Source organism: Euprymna scolopes, chromosome 24 (genome assembly GCF_053919585.1).
Source record: "Euprymna scolopes isolate OS-2025 chromosome 24, ASM5391958v1, whole genome shotgun sequence".
NCBI classification, from domain to species: Eukaryota; Metazoa; Mollusca; class Cephalopoda; order Sepiida; family Sepiolidae; genus Euprymna; species Euprymna scolopes.
Genome location: NC_136505.1, coordinates 68,131,636 through 68,147,728, shown reverse-complemented (window position 1 = coordinate 68,147,728; position 16,093 = coordinate 68,131,636). Strand labels below are relative to the sequence as shown.

The following is a 16,093-nucleotide window of genomic DNA, read 5'->3' as shown; positions in this document are numbered from 1 at the left end:
GTTAGAAGGATTAGAATTCACATTGCATTTTTAATGAAATTGATAATTTGTCTGACATTACATTCTAAGGCATTCTATTATCCATGATTAGGAGAATTTGACGAACGCTTTCTTGTAGTCGACCCCTGCCATGGCTATATTTTCTTTTTCTTCTTTTTATCTTATTTCAGATTCTTTTAGACCATGTATAGTAGATCACGTGTTCCTTATTTTCGCTTAGACACCCTTTCTGTTCTTCGGCAAGTAAGTCTCGATTATAAAAGTACTGATGAATTTGTTCTTCCGGTTGTGTTGTTAAACTTTTACTCATGGTTGTCAGGAGGTTGTAGACGAGTAGTTTTGCTCTGTATTCTATATTATTATTATTATTATTATTATTATTATTATTATTATTATTATTATTATTATTATTAAATTTTATATAGTATATGATCTTTTCTTTCTTATTCTGACCAACTATTATTACTAAACAACACTGTATAAATGGAAGACATATGACTCTTAAGTGATTCACATTTTATACTTGTTGCATATTTGGCAATTTTATTGTTTTTAACATTTTTTAAAGTCTTCATAAGTTAATAAAGAATATGTAAATTTTGAATCGTAAATATTTATGGCACGCGTTCAGTCATTTAGACTTCAATTTCTTTCTTTAAATACGTAGCATGTCTAACGATAGGGCGGTGCTGATATATATATATATATATATAGAGAGAGAGAGGAAGAGAGAGAGAGAAACTGCTGTATGTGGCTATATATAAATATATATGCTTGTACGTGTGTGTATCTGTGTGTGCTTCTGTCTATGCATGTATGGATCTCTCCATCCACACACACACACACACACACACACACACACACACATATATATATATATATATGCATATATATATATATATGTTTAGAGAAACAAAAGTTATATAAGGATTTAAATACAATGTACAGAAATTTCTCGAGAGCTCTTTCGGCTATCACTTCGTCAGGAGAAATCGATAGCATACAAAAACAATATTACTGGCGATATTAAAGAGAACTACGGGGGAATTTGAATCTGCCAGAAATAAGAATTGCTTTTAAAAGCGGCAAAAACTAAATGATTGCACAACGAGGGGAAAGATGGGAAAACGGGGGAAAAACGGGTCAAATTTCCCCCAAGGAGAAATAACGTTTTTCTTGTCTCCTTTTGCCGGCATAAAGAAGGTTTTCGAACCGCAATAGAGACAGATCTCAAATCTTTATGTTGGGCAAACATCTTTGCATTTGTTTACTCGTATAAACCAGCACGTTCCATCTAAAATCAGACAGGGGAGGGTAGGATCTGTTAGTTTTCCTCCTTCCATAGCCTCGGACTCTGCCATTGGCCAGCATTTGGTTGACAATCACTGCTGTGCTGAAAAATATAAAATAGAGTGGTTCGAGGTGCTACACAGAGCACACTCCAAAAGCTGTTTAAAGATTTTGGAGTCTGTCTCTATTGCGGTTCGAAAACCTTTATGCCGGCAAAAGGAGACAACGAAAACGTTTTTCCCCTCCGTTTAATCTCGCTGTGTCAAGGTTTAGTTTTAGTCGCTTTTAAACGCAATTTCAGATTAAATCTATCTTTTAATCGTTTTTTTTCTTATTTCTGGCACATTCATGTTCCCCCGTAGTGCTCTTTAATTTTGAAGTAATATTGTTTTTCTATGCTATCGATTTCTCCTGACGAGATGAAAGCCGAAAGAGCTCTCGAAAAATTTCCGAACAATGTATTAAATCTTTATATATATATATATATATATATATATATATATATATATATATATATATATATATGTGTGTGTGTGTGTGTGCTTATATTAAAATATTTTTAAAAAAGTTATCAATTGTCTTTATCTGAAAATGTCATACAAAAGAAATGAATCAACAGATAATGTATTTTTGCTGATGATTTATTTATTCTCCAGATATATCTTCTTTTTTTTTTGGCGATGGAGATATACACACCTGGTGCAGGGAAGAACAAGTCTACCTCTCGAAAATCTGTCCGTTTACGTAATCTTTCATATCAGCTTTCAAATGTGATCAGTGTTACATGGCAGACCGGATTCCGACCAGAGTATGATTCTCTGAAATCTTTAATCCTAAATTCTCCAATTTTGTCACCTGCGAAAAGAACCGAAAATATATTAGTTGGTTTTGTACTAGTTAAAAAACACGTACAGCAAATAGTTCATTGTTCGAATAAATTCTGGGAGAAAGAGATGATTCTTTTACTGCAGTAATATATCGTCAACCCCAAAAACCAAAATCAACAATTTATTACCTATATTTTTGCTATACATGCACGCGTCTACAGTACAATGCTTGAATTCCTGTTCTATTAAATAATTATGGAGTGTTAAATTCCAGTTGTGTGCACTTTGAGTCCATGTAATGATTTATGCAATTTCCATACGCAATTTTTATTTTAAATCCCTCTGGAGGGAAAATATAGATTTCACAGTCAATCGGAGCATTTAAATAAGCATTTTTTACATCCATTTGGTGTATTTTTAAATTGTATTGAGCTGCAAGTTGTAATAAAATTCTAATTGTCGTTAAATTTATCGTTGGTGCAAATATTGCAACATATTCCACTCCAGAAATTTGTGAAAAATCTTTTGCAACAAATCTTGCTTTAAAAGTTTCACTGCCAGTAGCTGTGATTTTTTGGGGAAAACACCCAGCGCAAAGAAATTATATTTTTATCTGTTTGTTTTGCCACTATTTCGTATGTATTATTTTCAGATAAAGCTTTCAATTCGGATATCATAGCTTGTTCCCATTCTTGGTGATTTTCTGAATTAATCGCCTCATTATAAATTCCGGGCGCGCTGTTCAACGAGTAATAGTAATACATTGCATAATCTTGTATCTTTTCAATTTGTAAGAAGTCTGGCTTTTTCGCTCCCTAATTGGGTATTGGCGTGTCTGGTTAATATTTTTGTTAGGAGTTCTACTATAAGTGTATGTATCATTGAATTTTACACATCCTACCCTTTTTGTGGCATTTTGGGTTGAAAGTAGATTAAATATGAGGAACTGTTTTTTATCGTAACCTACGAAAATACCTTGTTCGCTTTTAGTATTTAGTTTACTGGTATTTTCTATAAATGCAAAACAATCAGAACCAATTAGATGCATTCTGTTCATTTTAGGTTTTACACCGCAAAACGCTTCATACAGCGTTTTGCCTAGTCGTTTATTGAACAATGTATTTCTGATATATGCTGCCTCCATTAAAGCGTACGTCCATAAACTATCCGCTAATTTCGATTCGATAAGTAGTCTTGTGATTTCAAAAAAGTTTCGCCATGCCCTTTCAGCGGTGCCATTTTGGAAGGTGGAATTCGGCGCAGATTTCTCGTGTTTGATACGGTGGTTAATTAATAGAAGTTCAAAGATTTTACTCGTAATTTCAGTTCTATTGTCTGAGCAAATACATTTTACTGAGCCGTACGATGCAATATCAGCTACATATTTCTTAGTGGCGAGGATAGTGTCGGATTTGTTGTTTAGAAAATAAACTATAATTAAACCGGAAACATCATCAATATAGTTCAAAACGTACCTTAGTTTTTTTTTTTCTCCCCATCGGGCTGATCGGACCTGCTAAGTCACAATGCACAAGTGAGAGAATTTTCGTGGCCTTTTTATCTGGCGCTTTGCTTATATATTTTTTCATTTTCCCCTGTGCACACACATCACAATTTGGGAGATCGTCTGAAGGTATTATTTTCATGCCTGCGACTACATTTGGTAATTTTTAATTATCAGCGCTATTGCAGTGTCCTAGAATTTTATGCCAGGTTTGCAAGTCATGACAGGAAGTTTTTGAGGGAACCATACTTTTTAAAAAATATAGTCGGCCGTTTTCTTTAATGTAAAATACAGTTCCATTGAGGTAAATCAATTTTGAGTTGTTTTGGCCAATCTCTATATTCCCGCCTTGTTTGATTGCAGACTGCACGGAAAATATGTGTTGGTTAAATGTACGTATGAACAGAGCCTTTTTAGAATACAGTTACAGATTTCTCATTTATTATTTTTAGGGATATTTTAGCATTGCCTCTTTTCAAGACTATATCATTTATTTGACTACTGTCGGCAAGTTCGACAAAATGACTTTGTGAATTAAAGTTTGAATCAAACTTAATAAAATAAGATTCCTTGGTGATAACGTGTGCTGTAGCACCACAATCTACAAGGACATTTTTACTGTTTTTGGTATTGCAAAGTTGCATGTGAATAGAAACGTACAGTGATGATCATATTTATTGGCACGGTAAAATAAAAGTTCTGTATGTTCTTCCTCAAAGTTCTCAACGTTTTTACGGAGTCCATTTTAGAGCGTTTATATCGACATTGGAAATTTTTGTGTTTGGGCCGTCCACAATCATAGCAGCCAATTTTACTCTTTTTCTTGGGAGATTACTTTTGGGGAACACGTTGCAGTGAGGTGCGTAAGTTGGTGGTGTCTGCTTTCAAGAAGCATTTTGGAACTTCATAATATTGCTGGAGTTATTATTGTCTTCAGCGTTGGACGGGGGATTGGAGGTGTATGTTGAGAATAACAAGCAGTCATTTTTTTTTTAATTTGACCCCAACTATGACCCCTTAACATTTATTGTTCGGGGCTCAAATCAAGTTATTAAGTTAGATCCATGTCCGAAGAACGTATATCTAAAATTTCAGGTGTTTAGACCCAAAATTGGCGGAAGAGTTGATAGAGTTCTCAAAGGTCAAATCGTTGAACTTTTGAGTAATTACGTAGAGAAATGTAAACAGACACACAGACAGACACGTTTACTTTTATAGATATACAAGCAATCAGTCCGGTGTTACCCGGGTGTTTGGATGTGTATGTTGAGCAAAAAAAGAAAAAAGTGGTAGTAGAAAGGCAGGCTCGAACCCGTATCGCGAAGGAGGAAAAGAACGGAAAAAAACATGACGTCTTTGCTGTTACGACCACCGGCAAGCCGGAAGTGGCTTATGTTTAAATGAAGGCTAGACAATCGAAATGAGAGGATTACTTCCAAAAAATACTGGCGCAAAAAAAACGACATCCTGTAGAAAAGTGCCCAGTTTAAGGAGAAGATATTAATGTGTTTAGCCAATTTTTCGATATTTGTCGCCTGAAAGGTACAACATAAAAACAATACTGATCTTGGTAAAATCCGTCGCCCCTGTCGAAAGTTTTTAGCAGACATGCAAACATACATACATTTATATATTAGTAACGAAAAATTTTCGACCCTATCTCTGAATACCTTTTATGTAAAAATTCAAATGTTTAGACCAGAAATTGTCTAAGTAATTTGGTGGAGACCGCAGAGATCAATTTTTTCTAAACTTGGACCCCTATTATGACCCCTTCACATAACTGTGTTAGGCTCAAATCAAGTTATTAAGTTAGATCCATGTCCATGAAACCTATATCTAAAATTTCAATTGTTTAGACCCAAAATTGTCAGAGGAGTTTGGTAGAGTTCTCAAAAGTCAAAGCGTTGAACTCTGCCCCCTAAACACCAAAGTTCTGGCTTAAAACAGATTTCAAAGATTTCTCAAACCTCAGTACCCTGTATATCAAATTTCGAGTCTGTCGACCAAAATTGACAAAGTTATTTCGTCGGGAAATGTACACAGACACAAAGACACATAGACACGTTCATTATTATAGATATACTAGCAGGTGTATGTTGAGCAAAAAAAACTGTCAATTTTTTAAACTTTTACCCCTATTATGACCCCATAAAATTTATTGTTTTGGGCTCAAATCACGTGATTACGTTTGATCCATGTCGAAGGAACCTATATCTCAAATTTCAAGTGTTTAGACCAAAAATTGTCGGAGGAGTTTTGTAGAGTTCTCAAGGATCAAATCGTTGAATTTTGACTCCTTAACAGCCAAATGTCTGGCCGAACACAAGTCACAAAGATTTTCCCAAATCTCAGTACCCTGTATATAAAACTTCGAGTCTGTAGACTTAAAATTGACAGAGTTATTACGTAGGGAAATGTACACACACAAACACCCATACACACAGATACACAGACATACACATACACAAACACGTTCATTTATATATATATATATATATATATATATATATATATATATATATATATATATATATATATATATACTAGCATTTCATCCCGACGTTGACAGGGTGTTTGGATGTGTTTGTTGAGTACTCCAAAAAATGTGGTAGTAGGAAGGCAGGCTCGAACCTGTACTGCAAAGAAGGAAAAGAACGAGGAAAAACCTGACGTCTTTGCCGTTAGGATCACCGCTAAACCGATAGTGATTTATGTTAAAATTAAGGGTAGACAGTCGAAAGGAGAGGATGACTTTCAAAATATCGGGAAAAAACGATCCCTTCCCCTGTAAAAAAGTGTCCAATATAAAGTGAAGATATTAATGTTTTTAGCCAATTTTTCGATATTTGTCGTCTGAAAGGTCGAACTTCAAAACGATACTGATCTTGGTAACATCCGTTGCCTCTGTCGAATGTTTTAGGCAGACATGCATACATACATACATACATACATGCATACATATATTGGTAACTAAAAATTTTCAACCCAAACCGATTAAAAAGTTTGCCCTATCTTTGAATACACTTTATGTAAAATTTTAAACGTTTTGACCAGAAATTGTCTGAACAATTTTGTAGAGACCGCAAACGTCAACTTTTTTTGAAGTGTGACTCCTATTATGACCTCTAAACATTTAGTTTTGGGGGCTCAAATCAAGTTAGTAAGTTAAATCATTGTTCAATGAATCTATATCTAAAATTTCAAGTGTTTAGATCCAAAATTGTCAGAGGAGTTTGATAGAGTTCTCAAAGGTCAAATCGTTGAACTTTGACCCCTTAACAGCCAAATTCCTGGCCGCAAACCTATCACAAAGATTTACAAAATTTCAGTACCCTGTGTATCAAATTTCGAGTCTGTAGTATAAAAATTGACAGATTCATTGCGTAGGGAAATGTACAAACAGACACACATACACACAGACTCACAGACACAGATACACAGACACGTTCACTTTTATATATATATATATATATATATATATATATATATTTACTATTAAATATATATTTTTAAATTCCTATAAATAGATAAAAATATAGAAAATCTCATAAAATATAATAATATATGTATGCGTGAAAAAAATAAAATATAATAATATATACATGCATAAAAATATATATATATATATATAAATATGTGTGAATAAAAATCAAACGAAAAATATATAAATATTTATATCTGTTCTGTGTTTATTTTCTATGTGTTACGTGTAGAAATACAAAAAGTCTTTTGAAAACAAAAACAAGAATGTTTCCGTCAAAAGCACATATTTTCGACCGATCTTTCGATCTTCCTCAATGTAAATGATGGAAACATGAGTGTAGAGCGGACACAAATAGAAGCAGGAGGGACACAGGTATAGCCAATTAGGTTATGATCTATTTGAATATGACCATTCCAACATTTTTTACTTGGAATGGTCAACAACTTGTGTGCCCTCTATTCAAAACCAAGTCTTTCATAAAACTTTGAATTGGACACCCACGCATCCCACGATCATCCTCGCATATGTTAACATACATGTATATACACCCGCGCACTTCCACACATACGTCTTCACATACTCATACAAACAAAAGATACGTGCACACACGTTTATAGACGTAGGTACATATACATCTTGAGATTGATAACCAGATGTAGATGATAAGCTAAGTGCAATCTCCTCACAAAAAGCTTGGACTTATTGATTTATTATGGTTTTAAGTGCAGGACAGGGTCAACTACACGCTGTTTATCTGGATTTTCTACACGCTCGCACACACTCATACCCCCACACGTTTGTTTATTTTTATGAAATTGTAGATTGTAGTGCCTTTCGTTAATCGATATATACACACATATGATGTTAAAAAATAACAAAATAAAATAATTAAATAAATAAACGAAGAATATTCTTTTTATGTTAATTATTATTTACTTAATTTCTTCCTATTTTTGTTCAAACATATTAAAATATTCGGAGGGTTGTTCTTCTTTATTTCCCCACACACATGCACACTCCTATATATACATACATACATACATACATACATATATACATACATACAGTGGCAGATATAGGGGAAAAGCCTTGTTTTTAAATTAGAAGCAATCGCCCAAATTGGAAGCCGGTTACAAAAATCAGCAGAAATCATTTAATGTTGGAAACACAACTGAAAGTTCGACGTATTGCAATGCTTAAACGAGGAGATAAATAATAGTAAAAACAACAAAAAACAACAACAACAACAATAACAATAATAGTAATAATAATAGTGATAATACTAACAATAATAATAATAGTAGGAATAATAATAATAACAATAATAATAGTAGTAATAATAATACTAATACTAATAATAGTAATACTTAAATTTATAATAATAATATTAATAATAACAATAATAATAATAATAATAATAATAATAATAATAATAATAATAATAATAATAAACTTAATCCCTTATATCCTCAGAGAGGGGTACTATAGTATATAGGGTTTGTGATGGGGAATAGGTAACGCACGCATGTGCAAAATGGAATTAAATATATGTCGAAAATTAAAAAATGTAGAAGCGAAGCAAATGGCTTTGAGGAGATCTAAACTAACTCCTAATGGGGGTGTTAAGCCGTTCTTCCACCGTGCATACTCACTCTGCCCTGTACCCTGTGGGAAAAAGTTGGTTTAGATTTTATTTAAAAAAATACTTATTTAGCGGTCGCAAATCTTTATTATTCTGTGTTTTTTTTTTCTTAATGTAAGAATAATTCGTCCCCTTAAGGAGAGATTAGTTTAGAAGCATTTCTCTTTCACTAATGGACAGCAGAATAATTACAGCAGAATCAATGAAAACATGTTGTTTATTGATGGTTAACCAACGTTGGGTAATTGTACGAACGAAAAGAAATATGGCGCGAGACGTAACTGGGGACAATAATAATATATTTAATCCAAGCATAATATAGTTATAACCAATATCTTTATGGAACTTATTGCAGCTTCTGTTTGGAAGAGATAAAAAGAGAGGCTAAAGAAATCCGGTAAAAGAGACCAATCACATCTATTTTGTTTAGACCAATTGTATATTTGCTTCAATAATATATATATATATATATATATATATATATATATATATATATATATATATATATATATATATATATATATATATTATTCCTAAACGCACTTTTGGAATCATTAATGCAGGAATCGAACTTACAGCTGATCAGAGAATCCAAACAGCCGCAAAACCATTTCTGACTTTAGCAGCAAAAAAACATCACCTCTGGCCAACCGCCGTTAACCGTAGCAACTATTAAGTGCAATTTAACATTTATTAAGGAAGATCCACGCGCAAACGATATTAAGACACTGTACAGTGATCAAGCAAGCGGAAAATCGCAATCTCGCAGGATAACCAACTACGCGACATTTTACTTCACAGACAGTACTCAACTATTAAGAACTTACTTCTATAATAGGGGAAATAATAATAATTATAAATAATTATTTGGATACATACATCAGTGTTTTATCCTTTTGAGATAATCAATGCAGGAAATAACGATTGCAATAGGATTCAAAAACAGAGACGAAGCTATGTCTGACTTAATTAGCAAAAACCATAACAGTTGAATCATCAAGAATTAAAAAAAAAACATAAACATTTATTTCCTCTCTCTTGTGGTTAATATTAATGTTGCAATTTTACAATGAGAAAATTGTCACAGTGAAACGAAGGTCGATTGATAGAAATTTAGAAATTGATGAAGACACCTTGTATATTTTTAGCGTCCCTAGATATTAAACATATTTATTTCATTTGTATGTTATTGCAATTTGAAACGTAATTACGGGTTAGAAAATACGGATGTATCTTAATATCCTTGCCAACAATCACATCAATATATATACTTCTTATGAAATGACTTCCATAATAAGTTAGTTATTGTAAGCCAGTGTTTAGTCGGATCAGTCACATTTAAAATAAGATAATTATCTCCAGACATTGTTTAGTCAGTGCACATCACAAGAATAATGATACTAATATGGTAGTTATCACCAGTCAGTGATTTATTGGGGTAAGTCGACCGTTATCATGTTGCTTCTGCTAGAATGAAAATGCAATTTTCAACAATACAAAATAAACACTTATTTCTAGATACATAGAAAATGTTTCATATCGCTATCTCGCCGAGTTAAAAAAAAAGCTTATTAAACATAAATATTCGACATGGAACTATAACCGTGGAGAAGAATGAATTACTTTCTACATTAATAAATTAATAAATATAAATAAATTAATACATATTAAATGAATGTTGGTGTTTGAACTTATTGTCACATGTTTTCCTTATGAAAAAATATACTGGTAAAGAGGAGAAAAAGTGTGGTTAAAACAGAGGTGTTCAGCAAATCCCCCTAACCCAACCACTAAGGTTAATTCAAGTTTTGAACTTGATTGAGATGGCAACAACATTCTAGACCCTTCTAGTACTATGAATATGTCCCTAGTTATCGGGAGTCTTAGCGTCTATATATAGTATAGAATATTGTAAATTTGAGTAATATATATATATATATATATATATATATATATGTGTGTGTGTGTGTGTGTATGTGTGGGTGGGTGGGTTTTTGTGTGTGTGTGTGTCAACCAATGTTATACATGATTAGATACGAAACGACTTAATAGGATTAAAAATCCAAATACAGAGTGACCAATTCCTAACTAATTGTTATAATTTAAACTTTCGCGATATTTATATTTCGCACTAATGTGGGGCGTGTGGGATTGGCTCATAAGCTACATAGCTCTATGAGAATAAGTGAAAAAGAAAAGCAAGAAGGGGGTCTCCAAACCGTTGTCGACTTCAGTCAATCTTCTTATCTTATCGGAATATGTGTACTTGGAGTATGACGAGATTAGCTTCGAGAACCGTAGTGGTACTATAAAAACGAGCGATTTTTCAAATTTGAAATGTATTTTTTTTTACATTGTCAGTATTAGTTCAATGTTATTTTGCCAGCACGTTTAGAATATTCGTCAATGTGATGCTTAGCCACTCAAATACCTGTTGCCACATTGAAATCAATAAATCCATCTCTTAACTGTGTTGATGTCAACTGCATTGGCTTCGTAAACTTTTAATAGGCGCCGCTGAATTTGCATGGAAGAATTCAATGGCGCATACCTGTTTCTTACAAATGTCGATTACAGCGGATGCTTTTTTAGTCTCAACGTCAATATCTACAACAAAGAGATGAAAGTTTCAGGACATCATAAGAATTATATTCGCGATCCTTGTGATCCGTGCGATGTAGAAATAAAAATAGGAGGCATTACGTTTCCGACATACCTAGTAGTGGGCAATTGCAAATGTGAGTACTTATATACAGATACTTTACGGAAAAGACTATATGACGCACATTTCAGAGACGTCATATTATTTTATTGATATAGATTTACCGTTTGCCTTCAAAATATATTGAAATCTATCAGCGACTCATGAAATGGAAACAAATTAAAGAATGGGCGGTCAAACGAATTTGCTTGCAAATCCCAGCAGTGAATTCGCGTAAAAGCTGCCTTTAAAGAAATGATGTTTTCAGTGAAAGCGGGTTGTATGTTAATATTTGTCTTTATCCTAACTACGTATTGGATACAATTATTACTTCTTTGTAATATGATCTTCTGTTAAAGAGTGTATTTAAAATGTGTGGTAATACTGTGTGGTGTTTTTTTTTCAAATAATTGTTTCAAATAATATTGCACTTTCTTAAACAGTAGATCAGAGATTTTGGTTTCAGGGTCGAGGAGTCTTAAATAAGTTTACAGAGTTTTTGTAGAGTCATGTAAAATTGCAGTAGACTCTTGAAAATTCAGTATGTTCTCTTATGAGTGAATATTTTTTAATGATTTAAGCAGCTAAAGAAAGAATTGGAGTATATCCTACAAAAGCCTGATTGTCAGAGATAGTGAATTTAAAAAAAGGACTATTTAGAAAAACAATATACAACAAAATTATGTTTTAAATTTAAAAAAACGCAACAAAACCGCATGGAAAGCTTCAAACAGCTTTTAGAGCATCTTGCAACAATCAGGTATTGGTTTTTGAGAGATGCATGAGAGATTCGAATAAGGAAGAGAGTCTGTAAAGGATAATAAGAGGTGTAGAAGAAGTAAAGAGGTTAGAACAGCAGGGTAGATTGGCTCAATAAAGAATTTCATGGATAATGATCATCGTGTGTGCATAAAGAAAATAAGTGCACAGTTTTGGGTCACTGTGGGAACTGTTCACACAATTATTCGCAAGGAACTAAAAAGATGGAATATTTGTGCGAATACAACTGATCAGAAAGCCATCCTTGTCAAAGACTATATGACCAATATGGGCATCAAGACAGTTCCACACCATCCCTGTTGCCCAGTCCTTGCTCCCTGTGACATTCGGTTATTCCATAAGCTAAAGAACCTTAAAGGCTGTCGTTATTAGACAACTGAGGAAATAAAAGAGGCCGTAACGAAGTCTATTGACAAGCTAAGACAAGAGAATTTCTATGGTGTTTTATCTGTATCGAATCGGAAAAATTGTAGTCTAATGTCCGATTCCAAGCTGATTCTTTAAAATTTTTAAATAAAAAATGAAACAAGCAAAAATTTTTTGTTTTTTTTTTTATATTAGAAGTTATCCATTTACAACATAAGACTGGGTAGGGCAACAGAATTAGATTCATTGTTTGGTTTTACCGCATATAAATATCAGTGTGGTCATTTAATGCCGGACCGGCAGAATGAGTTATAAATCTCATTTACAGATTTAATATTGATTAACAGAGTTTAATTTATTTTATGTATTGGTCATTTATAACTTGCCTATTGCCTTTGGAATCTTTTCGCATCTATTGGCTGAAGTGTCTATGTTCCCTCATCCGTGAGAGTTCATGTGATTATTAACAAGTTTAAAATTCTCTAAAGGAGATGCGAATTTCATTGGCACCAGCTGTACATTGGGAGGTTTGTCATCTGCTTCTTCTGAAATAATTACGGTTTAATGGCATCTTTACGAACACACGGAAATCCTCAGATTCTCTTATTTAATTTGTTTTTATTAGTTTTAATTGTAAGCAAAGAAATATTCTAGAGTTCTTGCCTATTATAATTATAGCATAGAATTAAAAAAAAAGTTTTTCACACGTATTTGATAAATGGACATATGGCGTCTAGTAGAGATTCGGACTTTAATATCAAATATTAATCATGCTTGTTTTTTTCTGATGCTGGTTTTGTATGATCACCAAATCCTATGAAATATTTCATGTTTCCTTTTATTTGGTTTGGTTTTTGCACAAGTGAAAATATAGATGAATATCTCACAAGTTTATCAAATCCTTGGCAAGAACAAACATTGAGAAGTGAGTTAACTAACAAAACTTTCATTTACATTTAAAATACCCAAAACATATGAGATTCTACTTTTGTAGACGATTATGTGCGGGCACACTGAAACGATGTAAGAATTTAAAATAGGGGTCCAGTAGTGAATAGATATATGATGTAAAATGATCCAATTTCGGTATAGTATAACTTTGCAAGCGGTTAATCAATTGTGCCACTACTTCTAAGGCCGATAAGTAAAATCATAAAAGCACATATAATTATTATACTTTTCGTATTGTCAACTGTACTTAGGGTTAGTAGTAGGAAAGGAGTGTGTTTTTTTATGACTATTAAGAATACTATATATTAATATGATGGCGTAGGTGTTATTCATTTTGTCTGTCACAATTACACCCGAATGACTATTGTTTAATTATGGATTCCTAATTTTTATAATAAATAAGTTTACCAAGAATTCTTCATCAGTTTTGGTTTTGGTTTCGTTTATAGCTGATTGATATCCAGTGATCCATTTTTTTTATAAGTACATAATTTCATAAAGAATTATTCATAAATTATTGTTTCGGTTTCGGTAATAGCTGGAGGAACACAATCTAATGCACTCAAGTCATATGGATATATTTCCTTTAGTTTGAAATCGCAACTTTATAATATATAAAAATCGATAAAACATGAACTCTATAATAATATATACGAACTCTGCAAGATATAGAATACAATATTTAAGCGTAATTAACGACCTAGCTAGGCCGAGCGTCTTTGCTATCTTAGATAAATACTTGTGCAGCTTTAACAAGACTTACAATAATATCAGAACATTTGTTTATGCCATGAATAAAGACACCATTATATCACATATGAATAAAGACATCAATATATCACATATGGATGGAATATCCGCAGATCCCGCTAGTTGTTATTATTTGAATCTCGTTTCTATTTTTGTTTTTGTGTTTTTACAGCAAAGCAAATCAATTTGATAACCCACCAAATTTATATAAGTAGATTAAAATTTAAACATTCATAGAAGGAAGATACATAATAGTTAACGAAGCGCAATACCTTCTCCACCTTAAAAATTGTTTGCGAAATAGTAACATTATTATTTAGAAATTCGTTCGTAACAATGGGGGGAGGTTTTGTTGTTTGTTTTTTACTGGGCGTCACCACTTATCAAGACCGAGAGGTAACTCAAGGATAAGGGTAAAAGAGTGTACAGTAGTCAAAAGGACAATATAGTAATCGATAGTAATGGAAGTTCGGTAAATTTGTTAACTTAAGTGTAACGGCTCATCAGAAACTTGTTCACGTTGGACTTGAAGACAACCATATTATACACAGCTGGAAAGTGTTCTTACATAGTTTTTTTTTTATTTTACCTACAAATCGTCGACTATTTTCAATTGTTTATAAAAACTTTCAAGTAGCATGTTGTATATTAACAACGAACTGATACTCTTTAGCTTTGTTTAAAATCTAAATAAAGTTTTTGTGGTATTTCAATCTGCAATGCTAATAGTAAATAGGAAAATATTTGAGATATATGAAATATACCCGAAAATTAACCGGCGATTGATGTAATAATAAAAAAATTACGAAAAAAAATCTAATTACATATTCATAAATATTAACAGAATCGGAATCGGAACCGTAAGTTTAGGACAAAATCAGTAATTGGATCGAAATCGGAAAAAAATTGGAAGCGTCCCACCACTAATATATATATATATATATATATATATATATATATATATATATATATATATATATATATATATATATTGTAATTAATTATATATATACATATACAAACACACAAACACACTTATGTATATATATATATATATATATATATATATATATATATATATATATAGATATATATTGCTTAGAAATCTAAGCCCAATTCTCTTTAGTTTATATTTTATTATATTTGAAAAGGAAAATTATTGCAACATTATTTCGTTCGAAACTAACGAGTCAACAAAATTATGTATTTAATAATATTTAACATTATGTATCATATAGTTATGCAGATGTAGAAAAAATCAGAAAAATACATTATGCTTAATAACAATACAAATAACCAACTTGCAACTTGCAAATAACTGACATGCATATCAATATTCGTCTCATCATGGAGATCTAATCCTTACTACAGTGTGACTCCAAAAAACAAAAGCTAAATAGAAGCCATCTAGAACCTATGCTGTAGAACGGGGTAAAAAGCTAAATACCCTAGTGTTTTGATGTGATGTTTTAAATATAATAAACTAGTCATGACCAAAGTTTCATTTCATTCGAACAAAACACTAAAAAACGGGGCCTAATTTCAGTCGGGACCCGTATTTTTGGATCACCCTGTATGTTCGTTTTCTTTCGTTATTTCCTTATTTTAGATGATACTATTTTATTTTTTAAATTTATTTTTAAGCGTTTTTAATATTTTCGTATATCATCTTTTTTATTTCATATTTGATATATTATTTTTTTTCAATATTTTCCTTCTATTTTAACGTTATATTAATTGTTGTATTTATAATTTATATTTTCGTAAAGAACACGTTTTATAAGTTTAGATCTTT

The 16,093-nt window shown here is 32.1% G+C and overlaps 1 protein-coding gene across 1 annotated transcript in view; it reads right to left on the bottom strand.

The window, feature by feature from the left end:
* Positions 1-1,913: 1,913 nt before the first annotated feature.
* LOC145246762 (sucrase-isomaltase, intestinal-like) overlaps positions 1,914-16,093 on the bottom strand; it is a 1,547,717-nt gene continuing 1,533,537 nt past the window's right edge. The window contains exon 24 of the mRNA XM_080108534.1: positions 1,914-2,145. Coding sequence (XP_079964660.1) covers positions 2,071-2,145 — 75 coding nt within the window. The 3' untranslated portion in view covers positions 1,914-2,070. The remainder of the gene's footprint in view (positions 2,146-16,093) is intronic.